This window comes from Bactrocera neohumeralis, chromosome 5, assembly GCF_024586455.1.
Source record: "Bactrocera neohumeralis isolate Rockhampton chromosome 5, APGP_CSIRO_Bneo_wtdbg2-racon-allhic-juicebox.fasta_v2, whole genome shotgun sequence".
Taxonomy (NCBI): domain Eukaryota; kingdom Metazoa; phylum Arthropoda; class Insecta; order Diptera; family Tephritidae; genus Bactrocera; species Bactrocera neohumeralis.
Window position 1 is genome coordinate 11340887 of NC_065922.1, and position 12246 is coordinate 11353132.

Consider the following 12246-nt stretch of genomic DNA (forward strand, 5'->3'; position numbering starts at 1 on the left):
ATAACGAAATTCAGGTGAATTAATAATTAATACAAATTCATTATGATTCATTTTTACCCTAAACTCAATCGCAATTTCCATAATAATTTCAAAAGAAACGATTGCGGTGGATACGATACCGACCAATTATCAAAGGGATCGACTGCATTTTAAACTGGATTAATCAGATGATATTAACATACAAGCTAGTGATTCAAACTTCAAGCTCCTTACGTACAGCTGCAACCCAAACCTTTGGTTTTCGGAAAAACCTTTGGCCATGTCGCAGCGGAGAGAAAACAGATTGCCTACCTCGCAACGTTACGATCGACCACAACATATGCGGAATGCGATAGATACCGAGAGTTGAAGAGGGAAGCGAGACGCATTTGCAGACAAAACAAGAGAGAGGCCGAAATGCGTGAATATGAAGAGCTTGACAAGCTGGCCGACAGTGATAATGCTCAAAAATTCTACGAAATGAACCCGACTCCCCCCCAATCGATGACGATAGAGCAGACGTTCCATTGCCCGACTTTGAAGAAATTCGAATAGCAATAACCCGTCAGAAGAACAATAAATCGGCAGAGGCCAATGGATTCCCGGCCGAGCTATTCAAATACAGCTGCAAAGAGCTGATAAGGGGCATGCAACAGCTTCGTTGTACCATAGAATATGGTAGGACGAAAGCATGCCCGACGATTTTAATTTAAGTGTGCTCTGCTTAATCCACAAAAAAGGAGACCCCACAATCTGCGCCAAATACCATGGGAAAAGTCTCCTCAACATCGCATAAAAGGTTCTATCGAGCGTATTGAGTGAAAGATAAGAGCCCACCGTTAAACGAAACTGATTGACTGTAAACTGACATTGAACAATATCAAAAACTCCGTCAGGATCGGGAAGGACTTCTCCGAGCCGTTCGATACCTAACAAGACAAGGCGAATCCCTATCGTGCGACTTCTTATACAAGGTCTGTCGCAAAAGAAACAGAACTTTTTAAATATAACTGTTTCTGGTGGCGCCACCTATTGGTGGGTATATGAAATAAAAAGTTTGATCTCTTGTTGACATTTCGTAAAAATTTTAAGACAATTGGATAACTACAATCGATGTTATCGATCAAAAAGTGACAACAGCTTTTGGTCATCGGTCGTAAAATGCATTTTGAACAAAGAGCAAATATTAAATTTTGTTTTAAACTTGGGAAAACGTTTACTGAAACATTTCAAATGATGAAAAAAGTTTATGGTGATCAGCGCCTATCCCGTAGTAATGTGCATGAGTGGTTTAAGCGATTCCAAGAAGGTCGTGAGGACCTCTGTGACGATCAGAAGTCGGTCGTCTTCAGAAGTCAAAAATAAAGACAATGCTGATTTGTTTTTACGATTCGAGAGTTCGTCCCACCTGGCCAAACGATTAATGCTGTGTTTTACCTTGGTGTTATGAAGCGTCTTTTGTCACGCATTCGTCGTGCTCGACCACAATACCGTGAGGCAGGGTCCTGGCGCCTGTTGCACGATAATGCGCCGTGTCATCGGTCGACGCTTGTCACTGATTTTTTGACAAAAAACTCCATATTAACCATTAATCACTCACCCTACTCACCTGATCTGTCAACCTGTGATTTTTACCTATTTGGAAAACTTCATTTGCCCATGAAAGGACACTGGTATCAGGACATTTCAGCTATCCAAAAGGCGACGACCGTTAAATGACCTTAAACACTCATTTGAAATGCTAATTGACCGGGCTAAACGCCGTATCGAAGCACAAGGAAACTACTTTGAATAAAAAAATATAACTTTTGAAAAATATTAATTTTTTGTTGTTTTTTTAACAGTCCTTTTTCTTTTGCGATAGACCTTGTATATACTCTTGGAGAAAATAATTCGAGCTGCAGAACTAAATAGAGAAGGTACCATCTTCTATAAGAATGTACAGTTGCTGTGGTACGCTGATGAAATTGATATCATAGGCCTCAACATCCGCCTTGTTAGTACTGCTTTCTTCAGACTGGATAAGGAAGCGAAGCAAATCAGCCTGGTAGTGAAGGAGGGCAAGACGAAATATCTCCTGTCATCAAACAAACAGTCGTCGCACTCGCGACTTGGCTACCACGTCACTGTTGACAGTCATAACTTCGAAGTCGTAAATAATTTCGTCTATCTTGGAATCAGTATTAACACTAGCAACAATGTGAGCCGCTAAATCCAACGCAGAATAACTCTTGCCGATTGGTGCTACTTTGGACCGAGTAGGCAATTGAGAGGTAAAGTCCTTTCTCGACGAACAAAGACCAAATTATCCTAGCCACTCATAATCAACCTCCTGCTATATCGTTTATGGTCCTTTGCGCGTTGAAAACTGCGTATATCGCATTCCATGGAACGATGAGCTTTTTGAGATATACGACGACATTGACATAGTACAGTGAATTGAGAGACAGCGGCTGCGCTGGCTAGGTCTTGTCGTACATATGGACGAAAACACTCCAGGGGGCCTATTCTGTAACTCAAATCGAAAATGTATTCTATTCGAAATTCGGATCTACTTTATCATTATGCGAAAGTTGTACCACCCTGTGCCAGAAAAAATACGTACAATTTTCGTTTTTGCTTTTTCTACAACTCAAAAGCTAACGAATATTTTACTCGAAAATTGGCAATACCCGCCGGGGGAAGCAGAGGAAGAGAAAGACTTCTACTCCCTTGGAAAGACCAGGTGGAAAAGGGCCTGGATTTGCTTGGATTTTCCAATTGACGCGAAAAAAAGAATGACTAACGCGCTGTTGTAAACTCGGCTATAATCGCGTAAGCGGTGTCTACGCCAATACAGAAGAAGAAGTTGCAATATTTTCAGACACTGCGACAAAAGTTGATAATTTACACAAAAATCGTAAAGCACCTTTGGAATTAGTTGAACAATAAATTACGCTATAAAAATCTGAATACAGAGGCACACACCTTTCGCACCTTAAAATACACTCACTGCTGAAAGTACATTGACCTAACTGAGAACACTTCATATTGCAGCTATTAGATACATACATACATACATATATATCTACAAATGCATATGGATAATTAGCTAATGACTGCAATAATAATGGAAAGTATCGCAATTGCAAATAATAATCGCAATGACTAATAATATTTGGCATTTAGTGGAAATTTTTACCCAACCTTGTTAGGCGAACAGACAACCTTGCCACTTAAGTTTAGCCATAACACACTTTAAGCGAAATCATTCATGCAGGACCAACACTTAATTAATGACGGCTCTTTGAGCTGCGCGCACGACCACGACACGCCAAAGCTGCGCTGCAGAGGAGTACACCAACAAGTGTACAAGCGAGCTTTGATCTTGAACGTTTGCGAAAATCGGAAAGCTATGTTAATTACGGCGAACAGGAAGTTCATGCAGCTAAAGCTCACAGCCTTGTTTTGTGGTAAGATTTTGTTGTTCCATTAAGGCAGTTAAACAGATTAATTGAGCGGAAAAAATGAAATGCTTGTACTTGGAGCCATTCGTGTAAAGCTGACAGCATCTTGTAATTGATTTTGATTTAGATAAAAACTATTGCGATGACATTTCACGTAAAAAGCGTGGGAAACAATAGATTTAGATTGGTTATTAAGTGAGTTCCATTAGATATGCAAATGGGAAGTTGCATCGAACGACCTTCTTATAATGGAAATGGTGGAAAACGATTGAATTCGAAACTGTGGAAGTACATTCAACTACTTTTGTATAGATAGGGTGACTTTATCTTGGGATATAAAACTTTCTAGGGACATAGCCGATAAACTTAACACATGTTTTGACGCTTTTGTTCAGTAAACTTTGATAAATTACTAGACAAAGACTTAAGGGAATTTTAAATTTTTTTTTGCTATGAATCGTATATACATTATGACAGAAAAAAGGTCCCGGAAATTGTAATTTAAATTCCCCGGGTAAATGATATTTCAAAAAAATGTATTTTCTAAGTTGATAGGGCTGTCCTTAATTTCTATGCCAAATATTAGTGCGATCTGTGAACCAGTTTGTTTACAGCAGCTGTTTAAGTCGGTACACCACTGAGGTGTAGTTGAGGTGGCGTTGCAAACATATATTTTTGTTATTTTAATTTTACAAGTGGAGACTTATATTGGGATATCAGAAGTAATGTTTGGAAAAACAAAATGGATTTGAGTGAAATTAGCGCAATATATACTCCAAAATTAGCTGCAGACCGTAGATAAATGGTTGAAACATAGGAATAGGAGTATACTAAAAATTATATTGACATAGATTTATTATGACGGAGATGCGCGTGAATAGATTGGACTTTAACCTCGTAAAATAACCCGAACGTACCCGCGTAGGACTCAAAAAGCAACTGAGCGCTTCAAACGCTATGGATAAAGCTGCAACTCCACAGTTTATATTTCTTGCTTGGTATTATTAAAATGGTTTAGAATAGCTTGACTTAACCTACAATTATGAAACTTGAATTAACTCACCTTAGCAAAATGGTTAGCTGCAAATCGTGCGCTAACCTCTCCAACGCCGGTACACCTTCTACACGTAGAATATTAATTTTCTCACGCAAGGAACGTGAAACTGTATTCTGACCATGTCTTTCACGTAAGATTTCCAAAATATTCGGTTGACGCAAAAACGCGATAACCTAAAAAACAAAAATCAGATAAAATAAAATGTAAAACAAAAATCAAAATTTGTATCCGCTATTGCCTATTAATTTACCTTTTCATTATAAGCTACAGGCACCTCGTTGTATTGCTCATAATTGCTAGCGCCGCCAGTGGCGCCACGCAAAGCACCGTTCGGGCCGGTGCGTACAGTGCTTGGCGGCCTGGGCGGTGGCAGTGGCGGTACTCCCGACGCCGAAATACAATTTCCGTCGAGCGCATCGTATTGGAAATTATGGTGATGTGGTGGTTGCTGGTGTGGATGATGAGCGTGTGGAAAATGTGCAGAGAGTTGTGGCGATTGATGGGAAAGCAACTGATGTCTTTGACGTACGACACGTGCGCTTTCAATGGGCAAGCGTGGATCCATGAACGAGGTTTTACGATTATTGTGATCGATGAAGAACTGTTTACCCGATTGATCGAGTTTAGTCTCCCAGCAGGAGGGCAAGTCTCGATTGAGCTGTGCGAATGTATTGACCAGCGCCACCAGATCTTTATTATATTGATAGCGTTGAAAGCACTGCGGATCGCGGCGTATACGTATAATCATGTGTTTAAGTGCAGGATTGCGATTATATATCGATAATGCATCCTCATTTGTGTGTAACATGGAATAAAAGTCGGGACGACAGAGCATCACAACAGCTGGATGCACAGAAAGACTGAGATTTTGTAGATTACCTAAATTATTACTATTTCCCGCGTTTGGACTACTGTGCATGGAATTTGGGTATTGATTGGCAGTGTTATTACATGCAGCATTATCGCTCACACTGTAAGCGGAGGCATTCGAGAGACGATTATCGCTAGTAATTGTGCGTCGAATGGACTGATAGCGTCTGTCCAATTGTTGACGATGATGGTGCTCACGTCCTGTAAGAAAGATGTGGAAGTAATGAGCAATAAAATCGAAACTGTCTACAAGTTAAACTCACCAGCGCCATTTAGAGTTGCGCCTCCATTCGTACCAGGTCGCTGCCACGAGGTTGTACGTGTCGTATGGTCAATATAGAAAATACGTCCATGGCTGTCCATTCGCGCTTCCCAAGCGGGTGGCAATGGTTCGGTGGCCGACTCACCTTCACCGAAAGCCGAATTTCCACGAAGAAAACCGGCAGCGGCACCACGTTCCGGAATGGATGGTAGACGTGTGCTGCATGCTTCATTTGCTGTACTATTTGTATCGACAGCTTCCACTAAGCCACCATCAATGATGTGGTGTTCTGTGGCACCACCAATTCCAGCACCAATTGCAATCGGTGGGGACTTTGGTATTGCCGACAAGTTGTAATCCATTTGATTGCATGTCGCCCCCGTTAACGAATTGTCCACTGTTGCTGCCAATGCGGAGGTGTTGGATTGCAGTCGTTGATGGCGACGTGCATGATGTGTGGGAGTCGGTGGGCATACGAGGTTTGCGCCTATTTGGTTTTAAATGACACACAAATTAAACACACACATAAAAATGTGATAAAAGTCGAAGAAACTTACCGACACCACCGCCAACTCGTTTTAATAACCTTTGTTGCGGGCGTATATGAGTAGCAGGCGATGATGGTCCACTTCCCAAATTGGAACTGAATTTAAATTGAGTCTGAGGAGTTGGTGGAGAACTGGTTTCTGGGCTTAAATTTAAGTCCAATGGCGAGGCACTCCGTGAGGAACATCCCGAAGGTGGACTCCGTTGACGTTTTGGGGAGAGCAATAGGCGTGGCGAATGTGTGCCACCAACTGCTAAATCATCGTAATTAAGCGCATTACAAGCTACAGGACCCTTTCCATTCGACATGACGCGAGTTAGTGGTCGATGCTGGCGTATGTGAGGAAATTGATTTGCAGTCGTTGCATTAGAAACGTTCGAGCTTGAGTTATCTTTAACAGGAAATGTTGGAAAATCATAAGTTTCCGAAGCGGGCACCTTCTTTGTGGTAATCGTATTTATATAACTATCTGGGCCAATTTTTTTCTTAATTAAGGGCTTGAATTTCACGGGAGTTTGATTGATTGTGCCGGAGGGCAAATCATATTGTGGGCTGGTGGATGAAGGGGCGCCATTGTTAAGCAGTAGTAAAGGAGAATTATTTGTACTACTTGTAGCGCTACTAAAGCCTTCAGCTGAGCTGCACCCGATAGCACCAAAGCTATCCATCTTCTCATCGATATCGAGTATATCAAACTTGAAAACATCGCTTTGCATATTTAAATCTTTGCCCACAGCTTTGGGCGGCCACGAACGCTCCAAGGGTCTGTGTTGTGGCTGACGTAGATGTTTTTGTCTGCGTTGCACTGACTTATTAATGGAGTTCGGTTGAAAAGCAGCAGCTGCACCAAGCAAACTTTCGACAGCTGCCTCTTCATCGTCTACTACAAGGATGCCATCTTCTACTTCATAAACTGTTTCGGCCGGTACCGTTTCATAACATTCACGCGCAACCCATAAATTGAGATTTTCTGTACCAGCTACTGCTGATGATAATGGTGCCGTTGGTGATTTTTGGCTTGTGGATTTTATTTTCTTCTTGGCTCCACTTTGTGGTGTAGAATCATTACTTTGAGGTGAAAGAGTCCACGATTTACGTCTGGCACCACCACCAACACTACCACTATCGCTGTGTGAATTTGTTGGCGAAAGCGTAGCAGTTGCGGGAGTTTCACACGATTTGGTTGTGAGCAAAGTCTGCTGACGTTGTTTCTGTTGTTGATCATCAGGCATAATTGTATGATTTATTTTGTTGAAGTCTTTGAGATCTGTAATAGTATAAAGAATCTATATTAAATTTTAATTTGTTATTTTTATTATATAATGAAACCTACTTTTAGTCCGTTTCGGACGTGTTGCTGCATTTTCATCAATAAAAGTATTATCTTTGTCTTTCATGTTTTCCTTTTGCAGATCTCCACGCATACTGCACTCGGTGTCAACGAGAACATCATCGTGAATCACATTCGTTGTATGAGCTCCCGACGGCGCAGCGGATTCAGTGTCAATAACATCTGTCGCCTGCGGTAAACAATGTGCACCCTCGATCTCTTCGGCATCCTCCTCAAAACTTTGCATTGTTTTGTTTACAGATGTGACGTCATTCGTTATTTTAAGAGTGTCTAAGCAAAGATCCGGTTCACTGACTGCCTCATAAAACGTGTTACTCTCTTCTTCATCGCCCCCATCGTCGTCATCTCCCATTCCACGACCGTTAGTACGACCTTTACCGCTGTTACCACCCTCCCCGTTCGCTTTGTATCCCATACCTGCAGCCAACATGCACAATTCTTCTATAGTTGCTATTTTATTATTTGCCTGTCACGCCGGTATTGCATTTAACTATGTAGCTCATGAATATCGGCTCCGCACGCTGCAAATGCACGTTTTTTAGCCATTTGTTTTGCTCGGGCTATTCTTCTCACAATTCTCACACAAGTTTATTTGTTCTCTCCGAACTCGTTCTGTTCCGCAAATATTCACCCGCTATCCTCTTCACTTCTTTGTTTCCAACGATCATAGGACAGAATGTAAATTTATAGATTTTTCTAGTTGGACTAATTTAATTAATCTTCCATGCTTAATTATAAAAATCATATTTATCTTCCAATATGTTATTGATTATATAGGGAGTTCTAATCATGTGTTTCTTTAGTCAGTGCAGCAGTTTTCACTTTTTTTGTCACACTTTCTACAACTACTTCCGCATAAAAATTTTCTCAACCATTTGCAATGGATTTTCTCAATTTTCTTATTTATAACTCAATTATTTCACAAATTATTATGCTTCAACACTTCCATGGAATGTTTATTAATAATTATATAATATGTTTTTAAATAAATCACACTTTTCACGTAATATTTTTGATTTTTCAACGAAGCATTGCCGAAACTTTCTTTAATAACATAAAAATAGTAAGGTTGCTGCCCAACATTATTTAAGCATAAACTAAAACACAGCATGAACCATATTATTGGCTTTTGAATAGTATGCTGATATCTTCAAAACCATAATTAAAAAACCTCACAAGTCGAAATTTTAAGAAAGCTACGTTTCTTGGTGAAAATATTTAAACTAATCAACTTAACAACATAACTGAAAAAAGAAAAAATTTCATTTTTACTTTTTTTAAATTCATACCAAATTGGGCCGCTTTTCCCAATTGTCAAGTTGCAGTAAAGAAACAACACTGTTTCGCCACGATTCTTGACATTTGTTGGCTCATGCCGATTTGTATATTCGAATAAAAGTTTTCTTATTTTTGTACGGGTTTTACTAACTAATATCCTAAACTTTGGGTAAAATGTCTGAGGCAACTGGTGAGCTATCAAAAAAGTAAGTGAAACTGAATATAATTGCTGAAAGGATTAATGCAATCACTGATTCGTTGTCATCAAATTGTATCACCGAATGTGTGGTTATGTTGAAACACATGCAGAATTCCAGTTGCAATTTCATGTGTTAATGTTAAAAAATCTTGCAAAGTGTATATTTTCAAATAATTATAAATGATTAACTCGATTGATGTGTATCGGAAAATAAAGTGGTAACAAAAGAAAGAATATGTATAAACTTCTAAGGCAGTACGCGACACCAAATAATTTTCTTAAATTGCGTCAGTTTCATGCTGCATTTCGGCAGGTTGATTTGAAGTGCCATCAGAAAGAAATAAAGATTTGGTGCCAAAATGTAACAACGAGACATATTCATTCCACAATATGCCTAGAAGTGCCAAGCAAGCGTACAAAACTGTAAGCGAATAGAGCTTGGTTTTTATAATTAATGTATTTATATGCGTATGTTTGTTTGTATGTATGTATGTATTTTTTCATTTAACCCGATTTTATATTAGCGTAAAACATACCATTTAGTGAGGGACACATTTTTCGATATAAAATATAATTTTTCGAAAGCATTTTCTTGCTGAAGGAGTATTCACAGATAACATTGAATGCTGACATATTTTAACCGATTCAATGAAATTATTTTTAGTGAGCTAAAAAGGCGTCTAAAAGCTGAGCAAAAGGCCAAGGAAAAGGCAGAGAAGGAGGCACAAAAAGCGGCTGCAGCAAGTGCTAATGCTGATAGCAATGCTCCAAAAAAGAAGTCGGCGGCGGCGTCAGAAGAGGAAATTTCACCAAATGAATATTTTAAACTGCGTTCAGCTGCTGTTGTTGATTTAAAAAAATCACCAGAAACCCATCCATACCCTCACAAATTCAACGTTAGTATTTCTTTGGAAAATTTCATTAAAAAATACGAGAATCTTAAAGAGGGTGAAATGCTTGAAGACGTCGCTCTGAGGTGAGTAATATTTTCATAATAACAATATTAGATGAGATAAATTATTAATTAATTTTTTTTACAAAGCGTTGCTGGTCGCGTGCATGCAATACGGGAATCTGGCGTGAAATTAATATTTTACGATTTGCGCGGTGAGGGTGTCAAATTGCAGGTGATGGCCAATGCTAAGTTATACCATAATGAAAGTGCCTTTGAGCCTGATACTGCAAAAATACGACGTGGTGACATTATAGGTATCAGCGGTTACCCCGGTAAAACCAAGAAGGGTGAACTCTCTGTGGTTCCAAAAGAGGTAAAAATCTATATAATTTTACTCCTCCTTTTCTTCTAACAGTTTTTATTTTTTTTTCCGAAACAGATAAAGCTGTTGTCACCATGTTTGCATATGCTGCCACATTTGCATTACGGTCTCAAGGACAAAGAGACACGTTACCGACAAAGGTATTTGGATTTGATCATGAATCCCAAAGTGAGAGAAACCTTCCAAATTCGTGCAAATGTAAGTTCTATTTTGAATTGCAAATAATTGGTTTGAATTATATTTTTTTTATTCGTCAGATTGTTTCATTTGTTCGACAATTCCTCGATCGCATGGGTTTCTTGGAAGTAGAAACACCCATGATGAACATGATTGCTGGCGGTGCAACTGCCAAACCCTTCATCACACATCACAATGACTTGAATATGGATTTGTATATGCGTGTCGCACCTGAATTGTACCATAAAATGCTCGTTGTTGGTGGATTAGATCGAGTGTATGAAATTGGGCGTCAATTCAGAAATGAAGGCATCGATTTAACGCATAATCCAGAATTTACCACTTGCGAATTCTATATGGCTTATGCGGATTTTAATGATCTTATCGAAATAACTGAGAAAATGATCTCAGGTATGGTGAAAGCCATTCATGGTACTTATAAAATTAAATACCATCCTGAAGGACCTGAAGGTCCCGAGGAGGAAATTGATTTTACGCCACCATTTAGAAGGGTTTCGATGATAAAAACTCTAGAAGAAAAGTTAAACGTCAAATTTCCACCAGCTACAACGTTTAATAGCAAAGAAACAACCGAGTTCCTTTCACAACTTTGCGCCAAGCACCAGATCGAATGTCCGCCACCACGTACAACGGCACGTCTGCTGGATAAATTAGTCGGTGATTTTATTGAAGAAACCTGTATAAATCCAACATTCATCTGTGAGCATCCGCAAATAATGTCACCACTGGCCAAATATCATCGCAGTGAACCTGGTTTGACGGAACGTTTCGAGCTGTTCGTCATGAAGAAGGAAGTGTGTAATGCTTACACCGAGTTGAACGATCCGATGGTGCAGCGTGAAAGATTCGCGCAACAGGCGAGCGATAAAGCGGCTGGTGATGATGAGGCGCAACTGATTGATGAAAACTTCTGTACAGCATTAGAATATGGCTTACCACCAACCGGTGGCTGGGGTCTGGGCATCGATCGTCTTACCATGTTCCTCACCGACACCAATAACATTAAGGTAAACATTGGAAATATTTGTATTGAAAGTATATAAAATTATTTGTAATTTGTGTGTTTTTTTTTTAGGAGGTGCTCTTCTTCCCCGCTATGAAACCAGAGGAAGCTAATCGAACACAGCCAGCAGCCAGTGAAGGCGATCAAATCGCTGAAAAGAGTAATTAGCCTAATTCGGAAATCAAAGTTTTTGGAAACATCGTTTGATAAAGTGTATAACGGATTCGCAAATATAATTCTCAAAAAAAAAATTATAATAAAATTATTTATTTGTTATTATAATTGTTCGTTATTTTGCGAAAACGGTTTATCATAATTGGTAAGTAATTATAGTTAAAGAGTTTTCAAGGTTTCGATTTTTTTATTTAAAAAATTTTGGATTGAAAAAGAAATTTTTAATTCCGATATTTTGATGCTTAGGATTAAAAACTTATATTATGTATATTTTTTTTTTGTTTAATGGTAAGAATTAAAAATATTTAATCCCAAAATCAGAAACGAAAATTGATAAAAGTTGAACGTTTATATTTGTCGATCAGTGCTCTGGAGTATTGAAAATAATGGTTCTGTACGAACTCTAGACAAAATGTTAAATCTTGGCATTAAAATTTATTATTTTTTTTTCAATCCAGTAATTTGAATAAAATATTTTTTTTATTTTTAATCCCGTTTTTTATTTTTTACAATATTTAGAAATAAAAATATTTTTTTTTATTTTTAATCCCGTTTTTTATTTTTTACCATATTTGGAATTATAAATATAAAAATCTCTTCCAATG

At 38.7% G+C, this 12246-nt stretch overlaps 2 protein-coding genes across 3 annotated transcripts in view; one reads left to right on the forward strand and one right to left on the reverse strand.

Annotated features, from left to right (window-relative positions):
* LOC126759042 (E3 ubiquitin-protein ligase HECW2) overlaps nt 1-8434 on the reverse strand; it is a 48332-nt gene extending 39898 nt beyond the window's left edge. Inside the window, exons 1-5 of the mRNA XM_050473601.1 lie at nt 7495-8434; nt 6172-7428; nt 5616-6101; nt 4733-5553; nt 4489-4655 (exon numbers count right to left, since the gene is read on the reverse strand). Coding sequence (XP_050329558.1) covers nt 4489-4655; nt 4733-5553; nt 5616-6101; nt 6172-7428; nt 7495-7942 — 3179 coding nt within the window. The 5' untranslated portion in view covers nt 7943-8434. The remainder of the gene's footprint in view (nt 1-4488; nt 4656-4732; nt 5554-5615; nt 6102-6171; nt 7429-7494) is intronic.
* A 417-nt stretch (nt 8435-8851) lies between these two features.
* Nucleotides 8852-11749, forward strand: LOC126759063 (lysine--tRNA ligase). Of its 2 annotated transcripts, none has more exons than XM_050473654.1 (6): nt 8852-8996; nt 9654-9965; nt 10032-10257; nt 10324-10464; nt 10524-11471; nt 11540-11749. In XM_050473654.1, the coding sequence occupies exons 1-6, from the start codon at nt 8965-8967 to the stop codon at nt 11633-11635; spliced, it is 1755 nt and encodes a 584-aa protein (XP_050329611.1). In that variant the 5' UTR covers nt 8852-8964; the 3' UTR covers nt 11636-11749. The 2 variants fall into 2 exon arrangements, with proteins under 2 accessions (XP_050329611.1, XP_050329610.1); XM_050473653.1 differs by lacking the exon at nt 8852-8996 and adding an exon at nt 9032-9412.
* Nucleotides 11750-12246: the final 497 nt, after the last annotated feature.

What these genes read in the sequence shown, in the direction of transcription:
- LOC126759063 (XM_050473653.1), top strand. Translation starts at nt 9,225, where the DNA reads ATGTATAAACTTCTAAGGCAGTACGCGACACCAAATAATTTTCTTAAA. An exon ending in TCTCTGTGGTTCCAAAAGAG is followed by an intron (nt 10,258 to 10,323) that starts GTAAAAATCTAT and finishes TTTCCGAAACAG; the next exon opens with ATAAAGCTGTTGTCACCATG. An exon ending in CCGACACCAATAACATTAAG is followed by an intron (nt 11,472 to 11,539) that starts GTAAACATTGGA and finishes TTTTTTTTTTAG; the next exon opens with GAGGTGCTCTTCTTCCCCGC.